General features: G+C 42.7%; 1 protein-coding gene across 14 annotated transcripts in view; it reads right to left on the minus strand.

Annotated features, from left to right (window-relative positions):
- The window catches only part of KCNMA1 (potassium calcium-activated channel subfamily M alpha 1), a 545,541-nt gene that overhangs the window by 197,020 nt on the left and 323,647 nt on the right, over positions 1 to 24,874 (minus strand). For 13 of the 14 annotated variants that reach the window (XM_083738255.1, XM_083738253.1, XM_083738257.1 and 10 more), the window contains exons 6-9: positions 15,515 to 15,590; positions 8,190 to 8,265; positions 5,420 to 5,590; positions 3,649 to 3,740 (exon numbers count right to left, since the gene is read on the minus strand). In XM_083738255.1, the coding sequence (XP_083594381.1) occupies positions 3,649 to 3,740; positions 5,420 to 5,590; positions 8,190 to 8,265; positions 15,515 to 15,590 (415 nt within the window). Of the gene's footprint in view, positions 1 to 3,463; positions 3,556 to 3,648; positions 3,741 to 5,419; positions 5,591 to 8,189; positions 8,266 to 15,514; positions 15,591 to 24,874 lie in introns of all 14 variants that reach the window. The other variant, XM_083738251.1, reaches the window with a different exon arrangement.

Consider the following 24,874-nt stretch of genomic DNA (forward strand, 5'->3'; position numbering starts at 1 on the left):
CTTTTTGAACCAGGAAACAATGCATAAAGTTAAATTGAACAGTCTGTGCACTGATGACAGAGTTCAGCTTCAGTCAACAAAATATACAAGCAAATAGAAGCAGATGAACGGAGACAAACATAGAGTATGTTTAAAAGAAAGCAAAAGCCCCCAGAGGCAAAACAGACTTAAGCAAGCCCCCAAGCTAGCAGTGAAGCCTATGAGCTAGTTGTTAAGAATCAGCAGGAAGTGGGAATTTGAAGATCAGGTCTAGGTTTAGAGACAACAAAGCACTGCTGGGTACCAGTGACAAAATAGCTTATCTTACAGACTAGCTTCTTGAAAACTCTATTTATCAGGGCAAAGTGTAAATGGATGAGATATCGCTATAATCCTGTTACATCAAAGTACTTTGTTCAACATTTAAACTTCAACTGCAATCCTATTCATTCCTCCCTGGGAACAAGGCCTACTAAACTGAGAGGGGCTTATTTCTGACTGGATGCATTATGAAGACCTGAACTTGTTCAAGAGTAAAGAAAAGTCAGCATTTCCCCGCAATGGGGTGAGCTCCTGTTGCTCGGTCCCTGCTCCTGCTAACCTAGCAGTTCGAAAGCACGTCAAAGTGCAAGTAGATAAATAGGTACCGCTCCGGCAAGAAGGTAAACAGAGTTTCCATGTGCTGCTCTGGTTTGCCAGAAGCAGCTTAGTCATGTTGGCCACATGACCCGGAAGCTGTACACTGGCTCCCTTGGCCAGTAAAGCGAGATGAGCGCTGCAACCCCAGAGTCGTCCGTGACTGGACCTAATGGTGAGGGATCCCTTTACCTTTAACACTGAGGGAAACCAGATTAAAAATGAAACACCTTCAACCTTTAACACTGGCCCTCTTCACATGTAACACTAAGCCAAACCACATTAGTGTGAGCAAGTGAATGTGTGGGCTCCTAAGGAGAAGATCACAGCCATTATGTTCTTCCTCTGGTGCTACTGTAAGCTAAACCGTGGTTTGATTAGCATTACTTCTGAACCTGGAATCATGGTTTACCTCCCCCAGACAAACCATGTAACCTGTGGCTACAATTTCATGACTTGTCTTCAGCAAGAAAAGACAATGGCTCTAGGTTTGAATGTAAGGCTAACTTGCATTACAGCAACACAGCAGCAGCAGGACCATAGGAGGAAGAAAGAGGACATGATGCCTTCTCTGGGAACCTATGTTTGCTCATTTGCCCTAAACCACAGTTTGGCTTAGCATTACGAGCAAACTGGGTCAACGAGTCCTGTAAAAATGAGAGGTGAGACACACACCAAAAACACACTAGAAGAGAAGTTCAGAATGATTAAGTCCTGTTGAAATGAATTGGACTTTGAAGTAACCAATGAAATAATCCTTTCACGGCATTCCATTGGACTTTATAGCTTTTCTTCTCATAGTGCAGAATAAGGTGATAGAATTCTGGCCTGTACTACTTCAGATTGCAGGCAAGGAATGTCATATTTCTGAATATTCTCCTATGTTTCCAATATGTAAAAAAATTCTGCATTGCAGAAGGTTGGACTAGATGACCCTTGCGGTCCTTCCTTCTCAACAATTCTACAGTTCTATATAGTAATAAAAAATGTTATTTTACACATGCGGAGGCTTTTGTTTTAATGCAGCAGAGCATTCAAAAACCCAGTCTCTGATTAACAGCCTGAAGTTATTGTAACTGACTTATGCAGGATTCTACCTACTGTTTTTAAGTTCTATCAGAGGCATTTCAATCCCAAAGCTAAATTTCATGTTTAGAATTGGTGAGCATGCACTTCAGGGCTCAAATAATGTCTGAATTTAACAGGGTTTGTACTTGTGAAAACTTCCATCACAGCATTAGGATTCAACATTTTTTTCAATGGATTGGGCTCGTCACATGAGCTTCAACAGGGAAAGGAGAGAGAAAAATCTCACAGTATTTAACTATTTAAATAAATTGCATCGAAAGATGGACATTCCAAAATCCTAGAATGCCATAGACAATGCAAAGAAGTACTAGTTTGGAATGAGTTAGGATAAGATAATAGGTCTTTTGGAGTTTGTCAGATGTGGAGGCAAAGAGGGATGGATCCAATATCATCATGCTCACATCACATCAAAAAGCGACACAGAACTAGTAGTTCTCACCTCCTGTCCGCCCCCCTCAAAAAGACACCACACAATGGGAAAATGTGGTTTGTGGGTTGAGAGTAGCAGCAACAAGGTTCATTAAAAGGAAATAGTTTGAAAGTTCACTTTTGTATGGTCTATCTGCTACAGCAAATGGGAATTTAGTTTGTTGACTAGTGAGTTGAATGTTGGGTTAGCAGACGAGCTCTTTCCATCTTTTGCTATGGAATGGCAGAACATATACTGGACTGAAGACGAAAGGAAACAAGGAGACTGAATGAAGATACAACAGGGTGCAACTGGGAAAGGTTAAGGCCCTGTTCAGATTTTCTGAGGCAAATTCTTGTTAATGGTATGCTTAAGGTAACCAATAATTTTTAGATGTGAATTTAGTGCAATTAATTTCTGAAAATTAGTAGAACTCACATCATTACATCATTAAATGTTTCTGCCACCCAAAAAGGGACTTTAGTGCTGATGTTATATGTGTATTTATTCTCTATTTACAGATAACACTGATTCTGTTTTGGAGACGGACACAAGTTGTGGTCTGATTTCCTGGCTGAACTGTTCAGATTTGTCAACTGTTGACAAATCTTCAGAAACTCTGCTTGCTGTTAATAAGGGTCATTTAAAAAACCCAACTAAAATAAAAATTAGATTATCAGCAGAAAATCAGATCAGTGAAGGGCTGCATCTGACAGTACTTTTGGCATGAGTTATCTCAACATCAATGTCAGAGTCACTTGAAAATATTTAGGTATGTCCCACTATCACCAATGAAACACACTTTCAGGGAGAGATAGAAAATGTAAGCTAGTTTGGCAAATGCCTTGAATAGAGATTAATCCATATGGTCTCTTGTGGCATTAACATGGGAGCTGGTTCACTTACAACGTTCCCCATGCAAGTAGCTTGGATGCGAGTGTTCAGAAAAAAGCAGCCACAGAAGTAACCCCTCACTGACATGGAGATATTTGACACAACAAACATCTTAGTCCTATACACTGACTTCAAATTAATAATAGCAGGGTCATCTTCCAGACTGTGTTAACTGAGTTCTAGCATTACCAGTAGTTCCTTTAGAGAACAGGGGAAACCACTTTGACTTGTACCTTAGCATGGCCCAGGTCTCTTAATAGGCAGTGTGACAACTTAGGGAGGAAACGACATTTGATGTCAACAGGACACACACACAAAAATGGCACGTGGGGGAGAGAGAGAGAGACAGACAGAGAGTGCATATCAGGGTGTGTCCGTGAGTCAGATGTCACCACCATGGCAGGTTCTTTTAACGTCACACAAGCACACCTGGTCTTCGTCTCTTTTTGGACTTACTTTCTGCCTCGGGTTGAGTTAAAAGTCCCTCCGTATTTCTTCCGGTTAAGGATGAGAGCAGCAATTTCTGGCACGTAGCGCGCAAACATTGCCTACATGCGTGAAACAAAAGCACAAAAAAAGAAAATGGCATGCAGAGAGTGTTCTACTGCACCAGAGGCAGCAGAGCCTCTTGGAATACTTACTTTCTTCCACTAACCGCACTATAGGAACCACCATATTTCTTGCGGTTTCCTATTAACTCTATGATTTCAGGGACGTAGCTGGCAAACATGGCCTAAGGAAGAAGATAGGAGACAGAAGAAAAGACTAAAAAGAGAGGCCAAAGAAAGGGGGATGATGAATATTTTAAGATATATCATCTTTAAGATCTGAAAATGCAAAAGACTTAGATCTATAAAAGGTTTTTTTTCCCCTTCAAAAAGGTTTTAAAAAGGGTTTTTTCCGCCATAAAATTAAAACAAATAGGTTTTGACATAAATGTTGGGTCTCAAAAGAAATGCATGTCTGGTCAACTAAAGAAAATGGTCAAAAGAGGGAGAAAGGCACACAAAACAAAAACCAAAAAAAAAAAAGAAGCCAAGAGCAAAATGAGGTCAGAGTGGCATCTGAGTGATAAAGTGCAGCTGCATGGCTAACACTTTCTGAAAAGGGGCAAGCGGGGATATTCAAACGTTATACACCGCCAAAAAAACCAAAAACCTCCACCAAGACAAAACAAACCAAAATATGTATTATTGCTAAGCTGATGGTGCTAATTTATAAAAGAAAGACGAGGAGTTCCTCCCCGTTACCAAAGAAAACAGGATGGTAGCAGAGGCTTTCCTCCGCACACATGAGAATGAACAAGATGTAACTAAAACGTATTTTTAAAAGTTTGTCTTTTAAAAAAGTTGATAAGAACATGTAAAGATGTAAAAGCAGGGGGGTGATGGTGGGGAATGGAATCTGCCATGTTTTGTCCAACAAACATTTTGCTTGTGGCTGGATACTTCTAAGAGCTGCTGCCAGTGAACTTGGCCTCATTTTTTGGCACACAAATACGGCACCTCTTTTGGAAATAAATGCGTATGAAATACTGCATTTATAATGCACTTAGCAGATGCAACATCCCCAAGAAAGAGATGTATACAAGATATACAAAAATATGTGAGAGGATTTAAAAAAATACTTCAGTGACTGCATATATGTACATTACATATATTGTGGATTGAAGTCGATAAGTTACTTACCTTAAGGAATGAAAAGCTTAATGCTAAGGGAGCTGTTTAAGACAATTTAAGACAAAAAAATTGCAACAGTTGCCGCATTGTCTTTAGCATTGACAGAAAAATAAAGAGGCAATTTGATTAGATACAAGATATGTACATCTACCTATCTATGCAAATATTTTCCTTCTCGTCGTTCAGCGTGTACTTACTCAGCTCCTCAAGCACAGCAGAGACATACTTGACTGACTCCTCTTAGGTAATTGGCAATGACTGCCTGAGTTAGTACCATGTTACTCCTTGTATGGTTGCCATGTGTCGAAATGAAAGAAAACACAGTTTTGCCATTGTCTGGAACGGGCAAGCGGCTCTTTAAAGGTGGTCCTAAGCCACAGTGTTTGTTGGAATATTGGGAAGGAACACAGAGGGTGGGGAGGGTTCTTGAAACCGCAGCTAACGTTAACATTATTGCTATCATAATCACCAAATTAATGCACTGCCGGTAACTGCTAACTGGAAAGTTCATACTGAGAACTCCTAAGGCACTTTGTGTACCTGCATGCATTATAATCTTAAGCACACCACCGCAGTCATAGTTTAGTTATAAGTCAACAGCTCTGCATAATGATAATTGTGCATACATTATTATTATTATTCTTTAAAAATAAAAATGTTTTGTTACTCATCAATTTATTATAATTACTACACTAAGGAGAAAAAATCCAGCAGAAAATAACAAGAATTTTACCAGTCCCCCGAGGATGAAGAAGACCATGAAAAGGCGACCAAGGGTTGTTTTTGCATAAACATCTCCATAACCAACAGTGGACATAGTAACCATTAGTAAATAAACACATTCCCAATATGTAAGCGCTTGGTTATTTTGGAAGTTTTCCCATGGATCCCCTGAGTTCTCCACCTACAATGAAAGAATAACAGCAGATGAATGATTCAGGTGTACAGACGCCCACAAGGCTGAAGAACAGAACAGCCCTTTACAAAGCTTTGTTGCATGAAGGTAAGGAGCCATTGGGTGACTGAAGGCAAATTCTTTTATTTCTAGCTAGCAATTAGTAGCAGCGTTACAGGGGGCTGTTGGGATGTTGAATGAAATAAACACAGTAAAACACTATAAGAGTGTTCCCCTGATTTTACAGGTCCTGCTATCTGAACACAATGTGTTCCCTGGAAATCATTTGTTAAGCAAGTGTTTGCATAATGAGTTGACAAATTCCCTTGATTCCTATGGGGAAATTTCTAATGTGTTTCCAACTATGGAATTTTGGTCGCCCAAAGCAAAAAACAACCCTCTGGTTTGTCTGATTGCTCCCCTCTCCTCTCCTTCCCTCTGTTCTTCAGTCAACCTGCAAAAGGCAAACAAGGGGGAAATAAAATAATGCTCTGTCCAGATATCTGAATCCACTGTGTGTGTATAGTGAGGTTTGGGTACTAATTCCCTGAGTTTGGATAAGTGAATTTTCACATAGCAGGCGTTCAGAAAGCAGGACCGGTGTGTATAGGCAGGGAAGTGTAGCAGTTGTGGGTTTGGGATTTACACTGGGGAGACCCAGGCACAAATCTCTATTCAGCCAAAAAAAACCACTGAATATCTCTGAGCCAATCCCTATTTCTAAGGCGAATTGATTTCACAGGATGCCTGTAAGGATAAAACAGAGGCTCAAGCCCTACCCCCAAAACTCTGGAGGAGGGCAGGATGGAAATGCAATGACTAATGCACAAGACAACTGGGGAAGCTATTACTGCAATATAAGGCACTTTCCCCCATAAGTAGCTGCCTTATTACTGAGTCAGACCATTAATCCATCCTGCTCATTGCTGTTTACAGCAGCTCCCCAATTTTTCAGGCAGAGGCCCCTCCAAGCTCTACCTGGAGATGCTGTGGATGGAAATTGAGACATTCCGCATACACGGCAAATGCTCTATCACTGAGCTGCAGGGCTTCCCAAGCCATAGCAAACTTTGGCACACCTGCGTCCACCGTCTGTTGCAATAATAATCGGCCACTGTGCTGCTCGGGACGTGGGTGGCGCTGTGGGTAAAAGCCTCAGTGCCTAGGGCTTGCCGATTGAAAGGTCGCGGTTCGAATCCCCGCGGTGGGGTGCGCTCCCGCTGCTCGGTCCCAGCGCCTGCCAACCTAGCAGTTCGAAAGCACCCCCGGGTGCAAGTAGATAAATAGGGACCGCTTACTGGCGGGAAGGTAAACAGCGTTCCGTGTGCTGCGCTGGCTCGCCAGATGCAGCTTTGTCACGCTGGCCACGTGACCCGGAAGTGTCTCCAGACAGCGCTGGCCCCCGGCCTCTTGAGTGAGATGGGCGCACCAACCCCAGAGTCTGTCAAGACTGGCCCGCACGGGCAGGGGTACCTTTGCCTTTACCTTTACTGTGCTGCTCACAACTGACCAGAGCAGTCGCACAAATTCCTGAGCAGGAACAGGGTGGCAGCAGCTCCCATGTCCTGGGAGCCAGTGCTAGAGTTCTGACCACCCACCGCAGTAGCAGGTGTTGACTTTCTCAGCTGCAGAGGCAGAGAAGGATTTGAAACATTCGGGCCGCTGCCGCAACAAAGATTCAGTGACTGTCACTCAGGGATGCGTTTCAGTGAACGGAAATGGTCCGTATGAATCAATTCCCACCAACTTGTTAGCTGGAAAAGGTTTCCATATATGTGAGTTTCAGCCATGTATGACTCAACAGAGCATTAGGATTCAAGAGATTTATTTAGCCCTTACCAAGGGAATATGTTTGTTAAAGTAATGTGCCTCAAGTGATTTGTGCCTTGGCCTCAAAAAGAATTGCTGAATGCTGACTTAAGGAAGAAACTAAAGCATTATTTATATAACAATTAAAGTATCATTTAAATATTTTCTCCCCCTCTCTCTTAAATATTAGTAACATATAAAGTGCTTGTTAGAACACAGTGTTTTTTTCATGCGTTGCCTTTGGTGACATTTTTTCCCCTCTTGCTGTTATTAAGCAAACACTACCATCTAGTGGTGACATTTTGTTAATGGCAATCTCAGTAAAGGACTCCTGTGATTGTAGAATTATTTCAACCTCTAGGACCAAACAGCACAGTACTAGTTGCTCTGTGATGGCTCCCCACCCCCCATGGATTGATATTGTGCAAATGAATAATGGCTTCTAAGAGAGGGGAGGACCCGCAGGGTGGGAGCGAAGGTTTAATCCTTTCCTCTGCCCCTCCCAAGCAGCTTTTCTCACCAAGAGGAAAAAAGGTTCCTGAAAATATGTATCAGGAATCTTCAATTGGCTGTGGATTATTGGCACATGTTCACAACACGTCTGGGGGGGACGGGACACAGCTCTCCTTTACAGCCAGCGGTGTACCTGAGCCATCACAGAAAGTGTGAAATGGCTTCCTGATACCTCTTAAAATCCTTTAATCTATATTTATGTCAGTGCTTTATGTCACATGGCAATAGCCATGTGAACATCCCCAAGTAAGTTTTTTCCCCTTAAAAAAACAACCCAAATACTTACCAAATGTATAAATCCAGCTGCTGTTAGCCACGTGCTAATAAATATTGAGCACAGATTCACCAACTTGATGGAATTACTGGTTTAAAGAAAGGAAGGGGGAGGGAGACAGAAACAAAGAAGATGTTTTCAGACTTTATGTTTTAGATGAGCATCCTTTACTTCAGTGTTCTTCAATCTTGAGTCCCCTTTTTAAATGTGTTGTTGTTTTGGGGGTGTTGTTGTTTTTATTTGGATTATGTATTTTGTGGTTTTCTATTTTGATTTTATTCTGTGAACCTCCCTGAGACCTCCGGGTATAGGGCAGTATATAAATTAGAAGAAGAAGAAGAAGAAGAAGAAGAAGAAGAAGAAGAAGAAGAAGAAGAAGAAGAAGAAAGATGCTGTTGAACTACAAATTCCATCTTCCCTGACCACTGGTTAAGCTGGGGTGATGAACATTTGAGCCCAGCCACAGCCCCCAGAGCTGCATTATATTCTGTAGAAAAGTTAACAAATGTGTATAGTGAACTCCACCAAAAAATCCCTCCCTGGTGTGATATGGAAGTTCTCCAATGACTCATTCACACATGTGAAAACCACCAATGGATTTTTCAGTTGTTCGTATTAAGAGCACAAGTGTGTGAACCAGCCTAATGCTTCAGACATTTGCATCCTTCTCATGGCTCACTTTGGTGCAGTGTAGGTCCTGTTTTACGCAGAACTGTTTCCTGCCTGTAGATGCCTTTCCTCTTTTCAGTCAGGGTTCTAAATATAGATGGACGGATTAGTCACCAACATTTCCCTGCTCTTTAAGCTCTTTGAGACATCTGTGCAATCTCTGATTCTGACTGAGTCCAGTCTAAGCCCCTGAAGTTGTACTAAAAACCTCATTTAAACCAGCAGCAAGGAGACATAAATAATCAATTCAAATTTGTTCACGTTATTCAGTTTAATACGTCATGTTTTTGGGGGGAACAACGCCTGAAAAACAGTTGTGCAACCAGGTGAAATTGCAGAGGTGACTGTCTTAAGTGCCAATAAGTAATGGATTTGTTCTTTCTAGCACCGGGTGAATTATTGGGATGTTGTCAACTGTTCCTTGCTGAGATCCAGCTAGAAGACATTTGAACACTGAAGCAGGCACCCACAGATGTATATCCTTCACTGGATGATAAATTGCGTGCAAATGACTGCTGAACAAAAGAATCCTAGTCTGATCAGTGACTGTACTGTGAGACACCGATCAGCAATTCAAAAATGGGAGCAGGGAATTCAGATTAAGCCTCTGCATTCCCTTCCTGTACCACTCAGCTGATTAATGCTGTCACCTCAGCTATCTGACCAGGTAGGGGAAAAGTAAGGGGGGAGAGATATTTGATTTTGTTTGCATTTCAATGAGAAAATGAATGCACCATATTTATATATATGTGTAAACGTCGCCTAGACACCCCAACTTTTACACGGGAAGACACCCGAGGACACCAAAACCTGCATATATATATATATATATATAAACTGAAACACAATTATACTTTGAAATTTTCACTTTCCCAAATGTTATGACGCAGCCATCGTGCATGGACCTGCATCTGTTGGTGGAAAGTGCAAATAAAAATGCACATATTTGTGGAAATACCGTACAGAAATTATAATGAATGGGGAAACCGATTGCATTAGTTAAAACTACCTACTAGGAGAAATTTGCACTACAATGCTGGCACATGTTCATGAGGATTTATTTATTTTTAATTAAAACTGCTGCAAAAAGGTGGATAACTGGATTTAATGCTGGAAACAATGAGTAACAGAGGGTTCGTTTTAACCTGGGGAATATTGTGTTATAATTTCCTGATTATAATACAAGAGCTTCTGTCTAATTTTATTACAGTGGTACCTCGGTTTTTGAACATAATCCATTCCGGAAGTCCGTTGGAGTTCCGAAACATTCAAAAACCCAAAACCGGAAGCGGAAGCCTCAAAACACAAGCCTCAATACGGAAAACTCAAAATGGAAGCTGTGTTTCCTGTTCGACTTCCAAGGTGCATTCGAAAACTGAGGCACTTCCGAGTTTTCGGCGTTCGAGTTACAAAACGTTCGACTACAGAGGCATTCGAAAACCGAGGTACCACTGTATGTTCCTTTCACACTGTAGTATCTGTTGTGTGATGGAACTGTGGCTCTGTGATCAGTATGTTGCCATGTTGCCCTAAATTTCATTCAAAACATTGAGCGTGGTATGCCACAAGCATATACATCATTGGACAACATAGACATGCCCTCATGCTTTCTGCACATGTGTCCTTCTGTATCACTATGATTCACCCACAAAAACAGCAGGAAAGAACTCTATGGTTGTCTACTGCTCATCCCTTTATGTTCACGGTTTTCTGGGTGAATAGGGTGGCAAATGGACTTTTTTTCCCCCTGGAAGCAATTAACATGGAAATAAGCACTGAACTTTCGCTATATTTCCAGAAGTGGCTTTTTAAATAATAATAATAATTTGTAATAATAATAATTTATTATTTATACCACACCCATCTGGCTGGGTTTCCCCAGCCACTCTGGGTGGCTTCCAACTGATTAAAAATAATATAGCGTCAGACATTAAAAACTTCCCTAAAGAGGGCCACCTTCAGTTGTCTTTTAAAAGTAAATTAGTTGTTTATTGCCTTGACGTCTGCTGGGAGGGTGTTCCCCAGGGCAGGCACCACTACTGAGAAAGTCCTCTGCCTGGTTCCCTGAAACCACACTTCTCGTAGCGAGGGAACCACCAGAAGGCCCTCAGCGCTGGACCTCAGTGTCTGGGCTGGATCATGGGGGTGGAGACGCTCCTTCACGTATACAGGACCGAGGCTGTTTAGGGCTTTAAAGGTCAGCACCAACACTAATAATAATAATACTAATAATTTGTTTATACCCTGCCCATCTGGCTGGGTCTCCCTAAACAGGAGATGTCTTCTAAACATCAGATAGTTGCTTATTTCTTTGACATCTGATGGGAGGGCGTTCCACAGGGCAGGTGCAACTACTGAGAAGGCCCTCTGCCTAGTACATTATGTGAAAGCAAAAATATAGGGCATTAACAGGGAATGCCCTCTCTAGGGCCTTGAAGCTCCTGGGGGGTGTTTTTTCAGCTGTAGGTAGTCTGGGTGGCGAGACCGCAGTGTCGCGGGTGCCAGTTTTAGGCTTTGGGTGAAATCTTTTAGTCTGACTATCAATAAGGGGGTGAAGTGGTGACTCACCCCCTGTGCAGCGGTGATATCAGGGTTCTCCATTAAGAGGGGCTTTGAGGGGAGTCTCTGGCCTCAAGCGCTCAGCCGGCAGGCCTTGAACTCCCCTTAACAACGCACACACACTCCAGCCAACCCGGGTGCTGCTTTTGGCGCCAAAAGGGGGCAGGACAGAACAGGGGAATCCCCACTCACGTGTGTCCCAATGACACACGTGGTGGCAGGAATGGAACCCCTACGCAAGTGGGGAACTCCTGTAAACTGCTCTGTGAATGCAGTCTGTGAGAAGCTGCAACTGACAGGTTCGTCCAGCCCTAGCAGCAGCAAGGCACCTGAAGGATCTGTTAAAGAAATATCTGAGCATGGGGGGAAATGTTTAAAATAATTACATGAAATCTAATGACCAGCTGATATGTCTCTCCCCCCCCCCTTTGCTTAATGATTTGCTTAACTGATTTTCTAAGCAACAGAGCAATATGAATGGCCCCTGCACTGATCACTGATTGCAGGAAATAAATTTGTTTGCCCTAGCAATCCTTCAATAGACTGGATGCACACAGCTTCTCTCTTTAGCTCTACACACTACAAAACAGTGTCTTGTGAAGAGTGATATGGAGTGCAAGCCAAGAGGAGGAGGAGCCACAGGAGAAAAGGGCACCCCAGGAAATGATGCCCCTCTCTCTTCAGTTACACTAGCCACGATCAAAACACACTTTTCTATATGAAGGGAAATCAATGGTTTTATTTAAAAGCCTTTAAGAGTCCAGGAATTTGGGCAGGGGTAGAAATTTCACCAAGTTTTGCACTTTTCAGTTTGTCACCTTAGAGCAGTTCCTGATGGGTGGAATCCCCCCCAGGATACAGGACAGACACTTATAGCTGAAAACAGAAGGCCCAAGCAACATTCCTTCTCCCCTTCCATAGTGGGTGGCTTCAGGGAGCCACCAACCTTTTTGGGCTGGTGGGAACATTTGCAAACTATTTGCAATATGCACACATCACGACTGTGCACATGCTGCAACCTATTCAATTGCCTACGACAGAATGCTTCTTCTGAATCTACTTTCAGTGGGCAGGGTGCCTGGTGGGAACCAGTGGGAGCGTCTGGGGTGCCTGCCTGTCTGCCTGTGGGCATCACACTGGCAACCCCTAGTGCAGCACAATTTCATGTCCCCGTGTCATTACACTGTCCAGGATGTGTGCACGTACTGCTGTTGCGCTGTGTTCTCAGGTTTTTATTTTAGGTTCCATCAGCCTCCCCACATCAGATTGTAACTGCTATCAAAAGCAGGGGTTTACAGGACCGATCAACTAGATACTTCCTAATTTTTGTGTCCCCTTACTATAAAGAAAAGAAACCGAACAAAGCTACGTTAGAAATATAGGGTCACTAATACGTTAGAAATATAGGGTCATATTCAATTACCGTAGGTTTCACACAGTGTGGACCTATGAAAATTTATGGACTTAAAGTAGCTATGTTAATTAATTTTAGTAAGCTAAACTTAGTTGAATGCCACCTACACTTTTGCATTAAAATTCTTATGCTCCACTATTTGGTTCTTAGAGGACTTGGGAGAGGAGAATCATTATTAAATAACTTATCAGTGGATCCCCCCCCCCCCCCGCTCTTTTTTTCCAAAAATGGAGGGAAGTCCTCTCTTATTCAAAAACAAAACTGATACACTTTAAGACACACCTACATGCTTGTTATTTGGCAAAAGTACAATACCTAGATTATTTAATTATTTGAGGATGGTTGGACTGGGATGGATTAAATACTAGAGAAATAGCTTTACGGCAACTGCAAACTACAATATGGCTACCAGCCTATTACTGGGCAAAAAACCAAGTTATCTAAAGGGATCACCACCTCTCATAGGAACCTGACTGTCTTCATTAGAGGATCTGCTCCCTTCACTGGAGACAGAATAGGTGGCAGCCAGGGGCAAAATCCTCTCCTTAGAAGCACACTGTTTGTAGCAGGGGAGGGGAACGTGAGGCAAAGGGTGAAATGTAACCCTCCTGGCTTCTTCTTGGCTCTTGGGACTTTTCCCAGACCACATCCTCTCTCTTCAGGCCACTCCTTGTACTACTGACTCCTGTTGTTTTGTTTTTTTCTGGATGCAAGGATAGAGAGTGTGTGATTGTGTGTAGAATCTTGCCTACTGGACAAAGGTAAAATTTGCATACATTGCTCCACCTATGTTTGCATCTGGCTCCACCCTCTACCTTCACCCACATCAGACTGAGCAAAAATGAATGCAGCCTTAGGGAGTGATCTACTTTAGCATGCCTATTTTACTTCTATTTAGTAAACCAAGCAGAAACTAAGAAACTGCCAAGCTTGTACATGCCAGGGCACCCATTCATTGTTACTAATGAACTCATGAAATGGAGAGAAAATTCCAAGGACGGAAAAAGCACTGGGAAAAGTTCTACCCTGCATCACAGGTCGCACTCTGAAAATCATTACTACAGCTTTAAACCCCTGCTGGAGTGGTAAACTTAGCAACTGCAGCTATTTCCATCTTTCTGCCCTGCCCAATGTCCATTTGTCTGCTAAAGGTCTTGGCCCAGTATACCTGAAGGAGCAACTTCACCCCCATCATTCAGCCTGGACACTGAGGTCCAGCTCCGAGGGCCTTCTGCAAGAAGTGAAGCTACAGGAAACCAAGCAGAGGGCCTTCTCTGTAGCGGCACCCACCCTGTGGAATGGCCTCCTATTCAATGTCAAGGAAATAAACAACTATCTGACTTTTAGAAGACATCTGAAGGCAGTCCTCTTTGGGGAAGTTTTTAATGTTTGGTGTTTTGTCGCTCTTTTATATATTCAAATGGGCGGGGTATAAATAATTTAAATAATTATTATTATTATTATTATTATTATTATTATTATTATTCCCTTCTAGGAGCAGCACTCTAGGTGTGTTACAAATAGGCAGAGGACAGGACAGACAAAAGGACAAGAAGTGGCTAGAGGAAGGTGTGAATTCTCCCACTGTATCAGGGAATTTAAAGGTACAAAGACAATCTCTAGGTTTGAATCTTGCTGTCAGACTTGTTGTGCAGTAAGGGCTTTTAAGACAAACATAGGAGAGACTAAGATATTTAGAGCTCTGAGAAACCATCTACTCCAGAATCAAATGGGAAAGTATGTTTGTCATTATAATTCAGAGGCAAATTTTGTTTCAACAAGCACACAGGGCTGGAACCGGACTAAGTTATTTGCACCTCAGTGGGATTTAAGTCATGAATAAATTCCCAGTGGGAACCTAAGTTCAACTCATTCAGGGTGAGACCCATTGTTAAATCAGTACAAGAGGTCTGAATGCCAACACTTCTGCAAGCTAAGCACAGAGGCTCAACTGCTACCAGTTAATAATAATCGTTCCTGTGCAACATCTACCACAAGCACAAGGCTTGTTGTGCCGTGTTAATGAAGCAGAATGGCAGTTGCATGACTGGGCTGCAACAAATAGGTATCACCCTTCAGCTTGTTCTAACCTACTCTCAAGGTTCCATAAATCTCTCCTTGGGACATTCGGAGTAAGACTGCACTGTTGGTTTATCTAACAAACTCCTTCCTTGAAAATGTGGAAGGAGGGGTGGTGCCACACTGTTTTTAAGCTATGTTTGCTTTGAACTGTAAAAGTGCACCAAATGTAAAAGTGCACCAAACAATGAAATCAATGAATGAATGCCATTCAGTATTAAGTTTGGCAAGGCAGAACTAGCTGTGAAACTGAGTGGAAAATAAGAGTATTTCACAGAATTTAGCAAGAGCAGTTAATTGCCACATTTATTCATGATTCAATCCTATGCACGTTTACCTGAAAGTAAGGCCCTTCTGAGTAAACATGCATAGGACTGTCCTGTAAATCCCTGGATTTTCTGTGAAGTAGAGAAAGGATGACTCCCGGGATTGCTGCTCTGGATAAAGCAATTAATTAGCCATTACCTGAATAGCAGTAGCTGAAGAAATTTAAGCATAACTTTTGTTCATATTTGATAATTAGACAGGAGTCTAAACCTTGTCCTTTCAGTGCCCTGAGAAACTGTGAAATTAATCACTGTGCAAAAGGTTAAGGGAAAATACATTAATGTCTTACCTTGTTTTAAGGATATTCAGAAACTGCAAAATTTCTGAGAACTGTATCAGCCTAAGAGCTCGTAAAAATCTTAAACCTGCAATTTCAAAAGGGTAGAGGGGAAGAGAAAGAGAGGGAGAGAAAAAAAATCAGGTTATTTTTATCCCTATATGAATTCCAAAGGCAGCTGTGAAATCAAAAGTCACTAACATGGTGAATATCAAATACCTCTGAAATGTTGCTCCATATTGATCAGCCCCAAAGCTTAGCCAGCTATTTTCAGAAAAGTATAGATTTCTTTTGAGAAAAGTGAGTATGAACCATACAAACACTTAATGCATTAAAACTATTTTAACTATAAAATGCATAGTGGATAATGTCTCCTTCCAATGATATATTCCTGAAAGCTCTTAACTCCCGCCCACCCAAAGCTTCCTGAAAAAAAATGAGTGATTATGGGCAAGTGATCAGGAAACCTGTTTTTAAAGAGAACCAGAAAGTACATATTCATGATTAAGATAATACTTTATGACGTAAAAATCTCTGGTTGACACGTTCTGCATTATCACAACAAACTCCCTAAGTTCTAACAGCTCTCCAACAGACCATGGCTTAATTTAGTATAGGTTAAACTATACTACCACTTTTTAGCCAATGCAATTTTTCTAAGAAATTACATTTTTATTAGTGAAGCCAGGTTGTATGGATAGCAACTCTACGGATGACTGCACAGGGACAGAGAAATACTGTAAAAGATTAAAGGCTTAAATTATTAAGGGAGACTTATGGTGATAGGAAACAATTCTGCTGCAAATCTCTCTCTCAGGAGTTAAAGGTACATTGGGTATTATACAGCTTATAAAGGAAGGAAGGAAGTTTAGAGGACAAATTTGTGTCTTTGTGCAGTTGTGCAGAGCACTGCATAATTATGTGCTCAGTGTCGCTTTTGCTGAAAGTCACAGTGCTTTATATTTTCCCTATGTATCACCACCATTCGCTCCAGCAGAAACAGAACCATCTGAGTTCATTATCAGTTTGGAAGTTAAAATCAACAAATAAGGTACTAGTTCCAATATACTTGGGAAACTCTCCAGGTATGCATACATATGGAAGTTTTAAATGAAGAAAGAAAGAAAAGTTTTGTTTGTCTACAAAAAAAGAGAGAAAGAAAACAATGTCCCGTGAACTTTCTGAAGGTAAAACCTAAGACTCTTACAGCTTACAGCAGGCATCCTGGAGTGGGTGAAGTTGAGCATCCCTGCACTATAGAGGAGCAAGATAAGTGAAAAGGGAACCTATTCTCTTTTTCACTCCGCAGCCCTTCCAACTATACAGTGATACCTCGGGTTACATATGCTTCAGGTTACATATGCTTCAGGTTATAGACTCCACTAACCCAGAAATATTACCTCGGGTTAAGAACTTTGCTTCAGGATGAGAACAGAAATCGCACGCCGGTGGCACAGCGGCCGCAGGAGGCCTCATTAGCTAAAGTGGTGTTTCAGGTTAAGAACAGTTTCAGGTTAAGAACGGACCTCCAGAACGAACTAAGTTCTTAACTGAAGGTACCACTGTATAGCAATTTGTGACCTTTTCTAGTACTATATATATATCATAGGGACACAGGTGGCGCTGTGGGTTAAACCACAGAGCCTAGGGCTTGCCAATCAGAAGGTTGGTGCTTTGAATCCCCGTGACGGAGTGAGCTCCCGTTGCTCGGTCCCAGCACCTGCCAATCTAGCAGTTTGAAAGCATGTCAAAGTGCAAGTAGATAAATAGGTACTGCTCCGGCGGGAAGGTAAATGGCGTTTCCGTGCACTGCTCTGGTTCGCCAGAAGTGGCTTAGTCATGCTGGCCACTTGACCCGGAAGCTGTCAGCCAGCTCCCTCGGCCAGTAAAGTGAGATGAGCACCGCAACCCCAGAATCGGCCATGACTGGACCTAATGGTCAGGGGTCCCTTTACCTTTTTATATATATCATAGCACAGGAAAGTCTTTGGGAGACAGAATGGCGGTGGAAAATAAAAAGGTATCTGTCTTCCATTCTCCCCCCCCCCTCAATCCCCCCCTTTTTCCTCATGGAGAGATGCCTGAACAGCACGCAAGGATTCAGTTCAAGGCTGCAGTGGCATGTGAAACCGGTGGGACAGTTTTGGTGGCCTTCCACTTCTGTTTGCTGGGATGGGGACAGGGCAGCGAAGAGAGCTCTGAGCTGGCAGCATTTTTCCCCTGCAGGGGTGTATGTGTGTGTGTGCGTGCGCTCCTGCAGGGCACTGCTGCTGCCTTGGGCTCACCACCTCAACAAGCGGTCCAAGGGGGCAGTTTAACTGGCTCACGAGCTGCCCCCAAACTGAATCACCCACTTGGCGAGTCCCCCCTTGCTGTGCTGAACCGGTGCGGTGCAGCAGAGGAAATCACATCTGCACATGCCCAGACACCAGAAATCGTGTGCGCACATGCCCAGACGCCAGAAAACACACGCGCAGAATCCGGCCCATGGAGAGATCTCCGCGGGACTTGACCAGCCCAGGCAGGTAAAACCTTGCCAACCCCTGCTCTATCTCAACAGAGTTCCACTGCCAAGCGGGCACCGCTGTGTCATTACTCTAGTGTCAGACTCCTCAACTTCAAGGGCTGAAGAGGAAGACTTTGAAACAGAAAGAGAGAGCATGACAGGGTGCTCTCAGATGACCCTGCTGGACCAATACCCCTGCTTCAACTTAAGGATGTGGCACTGCTCCTCTCCTGCATCACACTGGATTACTGGAGGTGGTGGGGCTCTTTCAGTACAACCACACCTTGCAGCACAGGGGTTACAACACACTGCTGCTACCCACCCGGCTCACTTGCAGTTTCTGGGTACAGGTTGGCCAGAGCCCCAAATAGGAGAGCTTGCCTTCTGCAACATTTTGCTGCAGATCCCACTTGCAATGTATTTTTAAAGGCCACTCCACTTTCTGCCGAGCAATACAAGATTCCAGGCACTTAACCATGTGTTCCTTTCGGGAAAAATGAGGAGCAGCAGAGGCTGTGGTGTCTTTATGAGATATGGTTTATTTGCACATATTTACACCTGAGTCTGGATAAAGAGTGAGGGTTTGGGGCAACACGTCTCAAGAGTGGCGTGCTTCGACAGCAGCGCAGCACTGGATTCAAAGACAGCCCAAATGCCATTTCTGTGTCTCTTCCACACAACTTGCATGGCCTCCTTCTTCCCAAAAACTCTTGCTAAAAACGTAACCCAAGCCTCATGCAAAAAGAACATTTTTTCCTGTGGTGACATAAACCTTGACAAATCCCCCCCCCCAACTCTCCTATTTTCTTTTGCTAACTAACACACAGTGAGGCATCTGATCAAGGCCTGTATTTTAAAATGAGCTTAAAGATTTGCAAATGTTTCATGCCAGGCAGAAAACCAGCTGGCTAAGTACTTTGGCACTTGTTTATCCTCCTGGACAAGGGCCCCCCCTGATTTATAGCAGAAGCAGGAGACAAGTTTCTCAAAGTCATAAAAGGGAAATACAGGCTGGGAGTAAAGGTTACACTGACCCTACATATTACAGAATACAATCAAGCTGCAAAAACACTAATTAAGAGTTGGTAAATAGTAAGATCTCTGTTTAACAGAAAATAATACCATGAGCCATCTGTTTTAGCCATTTGTTTTGGAATGTAGGGGCAACAGGGGGAAAAGGTGATCTGGTAATTAAGGTGCCTTGTCGAGGCAAATGTAAGATATATGGCTACTTGTCTGCCATTTATGGATAGAAGGAAATATAGCTCTTTGTCTCCCATGAAAGGTAATAGGAAATGGGTGTATCTTTTATGATTGGTTCTAGCAAACAGCCAATAGGAATTTCAACCAGGCTGATTGGACAGAGGCAGCCAAAGGAGGAGCAAGGGGGCTGGGTTGAGGAAATATAAGTGCTGGCCATCAGGGTTGGAGGGGGCAGAGCTTTGGTAACCATATACCACTGTGCCTATCATTTATTTGTCTGACAAATAAATTATTATTTTAATTTCTCTATTGCTGCGTTGAATATTTCATTCCAGCTAAGCGTTAACCACAAGCAGGGTGCTACAACAGCTGGGGGAGGGAATCAGGACACTGAATGCTTTTACCAGGGTAATGACTTTTGCATCACCTGTTTAGTTATTTGCTGGCGCCTCTCTAAGCCAGTCTCCAGATAATGCTTACTTGACTTCTTCTTCTTCTTCTTCTTCTTCTTCTTCTTCTTCTTCTTCTTCTTCTTCTTCTTCTTCTTCTGCCTTGCTGAATCCATTGAACAAATCCCACATTTACTAATTTCAGAAATTATGGTGAGAACCTGGCATCCCATAATCCACTAACACTTGGTGGATCTAGAGTGAGGTCTAAAGCATTGCAATAGATAGGCCCAAGTGCCCAGTGGATATTTAAAAATAAAACTTTTTATTTTAACTTTCGAGCAGCAGACACCCTCCCAATGTTATTCTGAAAAGCTGCATTTAAAACTCCTCTCAGCTCTAACTGTGGGCAAAAGATGTCTATATCAGAGGATATAGTTTTGTGTGCAAAAAGCTAGCATATCCTTAATAGGACTCTAAATCCTAAAGCTAGAAAGGCCCTAAGGTATTCCCATTATTTTACCTAAAGCATATTTGAAAAAGCTTCCAGCCTAGTCTTGAATAATTAGTTGATTTCACTGTAATTAATTCCTCTATTTAATAGTGGAGATGAAAGGGGTCCTGGTAAGCTTACATAATTGTATGCATGAAAAACAGTTTTATTATAAATGTGCTCAGAACATTCAAATTAGCTGCTTAATAAAAACAACAATGTTTCATTGATGTTTTCCATGTTTATACCAATTCCAATTACTGTCATGTAAGTGCAACCTACCATCCCTTAGAGAAGGTATATTTTATTATAATAAAGGCAAAGTAGAATTCACCATGTTTGAACTGTGCATGTGCAACAACAACTACAAAACTGAAAATACCGGACAGTAACTTTTTATTTGGCTATGTCCCAGTCGGTAGGAAAATGTTGTACCAGCAGCTGAAAGTCCTGATGAAATAATCAAAATATGAAAGAGAACAAAATTCCAACACTATCATTTGGGGTGGTGGTGGTGAGGGTTTTATTAACTACAAAGCATTTTGGAGAAGATCATTTTAATTCTCTCCAGCTTGAGAAAAAACAATAGTGTATCTCTGAACGCTTAGAAGTGCAAAGAAAAATTTTACTTTGAGAATGGGAAGATGACATATATTCACCGCCTTCCTAGCTACAATCTAATCCTCGTGTTACTAGGACCACCAGTACATGGAAATTGCATCGTTTTCTCTTTAACAGAAAACTCAAGTAACCACAGGACAAGGGGAGGCCTCAGCACACTTAAGTGAGCCCCATGGTATGCAAAAGAGCAAAATCTCAGTGCCCCCCGCAACCCAGTGAAGACTAAGCCTGCTGAGCAGCGTCCATGAGTCACAAAATACTGATTATCAGCTGGAAAACAAAAACAGAAAACAGTGGAAGAGGCGGAAGGAAGGAATTGATACGTTCGAGTTCCTTGCAACTTATGGTATCCTGAAAAGGCTGGCTCTCTGAACATTATTGTTGCAGGAGGCAGGTCCCATATACACACAAGACCTGCAACCATTCCATTTGTAATTTCCTCTTCCACTTAGTAGGAGTGCCCCTGTCCAGAGTTCCTTCCAGCCAGCCAACTCCTCTTCCTCTAGGACTCTAAAAATTGTGAGGAAGAAGCAGGAGAGTCAACTTCCTCTTTCCCCAACCCCCTCACTGCACTTTTCTGTTCTTCTTTCCAACTGACACTCAACATTCAATGGGTGCTGGGCATTCAGCCCTCATAGGACTGGGGTTGTGTTTGGGGGGGGGGGTGGAGAACAGTGTTAGAAACTGAGATATGAAAACTAGGAGATAAATAGCACCTTCAACCTAGGTTATGGGGGCAACAACGGAATGTTTAGTGTACTTTTTTTAAAAAAACAAGAATACAAAGCTGGAAATGAATGAACGGCAGCTAAAATATTGTGTTCATTTTTCACATGGTCTAGTCCTTCCCCTGCCCACCCCTGTAATATTCTTAAGAGGGTCTCTTCTCCAGTCTTCAGACAGTAGCTGGAAGTGGAGAGGCAGAAAAGGTCCCCCTTTCCTTCCACTCTGCAGTTTTAATCTGAAATCTTAGGTGCAGTACTGAGCCCAGAGCTCAGAAACTGCACATGCTAATAAAATTGCCTGTCGCAAAATGCGCATAGAACAAGGGGAGTTTCAAACACTGGGGAAGAAGTGGTAGGCTCCTTAGGGTTTACTAAGAACTTCTTCTTCTTCTTCTTCTTCTTCTTCTTCTTCTTCTGCTGCTGCTGCTGCTGCTGCTGCTGCTGCTGCTGTAAACCTTAAAGTTTCCCTGATCACACCAACACCAACCTCTTGTTTCATAGATTCATAGAATTGTAAAGCTGGAAGGGAACCGAGGGTTATGTCATCCAACCCCCTGCAATGCAGGATCCCTCACCCAATTTGAAACTGTACCGGACTCTGTTTAGCTTTGCAAAGGTGCTAGCAGTTTTATTGCTGCACCACTAGGAGGCCCAATTTGATTCCATTTCTGCCAGGACTCTTATCGCTTGACTGCATGTTTGTACGACATAGAGGACAGGACATGAAACGCTTTGCGAAAGGCAATACTTAAAAGTCAAAAGAACACTGCATTTAATTTATAGTACAAAGGAAGCAGGCGCATGACAGGAAATGTATAACACAAGAACTGTGGGAAACGTTCATGGATCTATACTTGTGAAAATATATTAATCAAGCCCTCACCCCAACCCCCCTTCTGCTATTAAACCCGGTCTTCCAATAAAACCACATCCCCCATTTTACAGAATAAAAACATAAAAGCCATCTATCTGGACATTACGAGGAGGGGGGCGGGATAATGACTCTGTTTAAGAAAATGTCTCTAGGCATACAGATGAAAGCACTTCAGCCTTGCAAAAGCATTACAAACACAACTAGTGGGTTCATCATGCATTCAACCACAGACAGAATCACGCAGGGCAAAGAAGTAAATCAACTATTTCAGTAATTTATACCTTACCCCAGTATGAGCCAACTTTGTAACAAGACACCAAGGTCTGTCGATACGTATTTTGTTCTTCCTTTTCAGAGGCACTATGCCCAGGTTTGACTCTGTATCCATTTTTGAATAAATCTCCATGAGACTTCTTACGACGCCGGGTACTTTTGTATGTTTCCGTCCGTGTACCCCCTGTGGGGTTGTGATAGACCAAAATCTTGCTGGGAATCATCGCAGCAGAGCTTCAGGGTTGAGGGAGGGGAAATCAAAATTTTACCCGAAAAGGTGTTTCCTCCAAGGTGTGGGGAAAATTTGCTGGAGTGTAAAGTCTCTCCCCCCCCCCCCACTACACACTAAAAATCAAAGAGCATAAAGGAAGAGAGGTTGCTGAGAATCAGCCACTCATGCTGGAAAATTTTAAGTTGTGAAATAATTAGGAAGACTGCATATTCTGTATTTGATATTGTTACCAAAAATAATTTTAAAATGGCATAAGCAAAGAAAGGAGGGGGGAGGTAGTGACTGGAAGAGGGAGAAATAGAACAAATTTCTATCCCAAATTGTGCTCTCTAAAACGCAGAGGACATCACGGAAACAGGGACCAAACTGCTATGGCAGAGAGACTTGCTGTGCAGATGCTCCTCTTGTTTGTGTGCTACCCCAGGGCTTAAAAGGCATCTCCTATCCGGATATTGCCATATAAGCTTCTTTCGTTTCCCCTCCAACCTGCGTCCTCCCCAGGAGGAGAAAACAGAACAGATTACAGTTCCTGCAAAAAGGAGATGCTTTGATCCACAAATCCACAGGCCCACCCACAATGCCACGAAATGTATTTGGTTGTCACGGAAATTGTTCGTTTGACAGCATTACATGCCCTATCTCAGGTTAAAGCCTGCACACTGCAGAGAGGTCATGTAATCAGCCAACTCTTACAGGATTTAGTCCTTATGAATTGGGGAGGGATGTGTGTGTGTTGTGTGTGTGTGTTGTGGGGGGAAACCTTCAACTAATCCTCAGTTAACGACAACTGGAATACCAAATATTTTAAGCTATAACAAGGAGTGGCTAGAAATAAACAGTATTCAATTAAGTTTTGATAGATGGTATTTGCAAATCCCTTGTTTCCACCTAAGGCCTTGCCCAACCCATTCAGGTTAAGAAAATGATAGTGAAAAAATATTTTTTTTAAATGAATGCTTGTTTTGCACAAAAGAACTAGGGCTCCCCACAGCTGTCAGATGCTATGGCTTATGCAATCCATTATGAATTCAAACACAGTGGGGGTTTTTTCTTCTTAATCTCCACTTTCACATAAAAGCTGTCATCCCAACCCCCAAAAGCTGGGCTAATTCAGAGGATTGCTTATCCTTACATCTGTTTCCGTTAGCAAAAGCAAAAGAGGTCTATCAGTGGCTATTTAACATTCTAGCTAAACGAAACATCCTTGTTCAGAGACAGCGCGGGCATTCTGTCTCCCCCATGTGATTAGAATTGTTTGCGGGAGAGCAAGGGCGTGTCTGTTATCCATGCCCCCTCCATTGCAAATCTCTTGCCCAGCCCCGCTGACCTCCATACACTACACTATGAACACCAGCAGCTGGGAGCCTTCTGTACTCCTGCAGCTCCCCCCAATCAGGGCTCTAAGGCTCCCCACCACTAAAATTCACCGTTTAGCACATGAAGGGCGGTGAAGCCAGGCACAGGATATGCTGGGTGGAGACAACCAACACCCGCTTCTTTCTTTAATGCAGTTCTAATTGCAGGAATTGCCAACATGGTGCCTTTCAGTTGTTGGATTGCAACTCTCAGCATCCCTGACCACTGGTTCTTTTGACTGGGGGTGATGGGAGTTGGAGTCCAATGTCATCTGGAAAGCTGCCCCTGCTAGGAAGTAAAGGAAAACGAGATGTTCCTTCTCAGCAAGCTAACCTTGCAACAGAGGTAGGTCTTTTTAAAAAGCCACCCACCAACTAGTACAACTTTCTGGAAAGCACATTTGCTTCACAGAAAGTCGTACGTCAGCAATGACTTTTCTATTTTTATCTGGCTGCTGCCAGTAACATAGCCCTAAACCAGGGCCAGGCTCTTCAGAGAGGTTTTAACCTATGGACAGGACAGAATGTCAAGAAGGAAAGTAAAGGAGGACAAAGGTCAGGGGCAAAGCCTGGATTATGCTACAAGGCACCATTCAGATGAAGATGACCAGAGGCATCTCCTGTAAATCACAGAGAACTAGTCACAAGGAGAGGGTGGATGGATGGATGGATGGATATACAAATTAGAGCAATGTGGTTGG

The sequence above is a fragment of the Podarcis gaigeae genome (genome assembly GCF_964106915.1).
Source record: "Podarcis gaigeae genome assembly, chromosome: 5".
Taxonomy (NCBI): Eukaryota; Metazoa; Chordata; class Lepidosauria; order Squamata; family Lacertidae; genus Podarcis; species Podarcis gaigeae.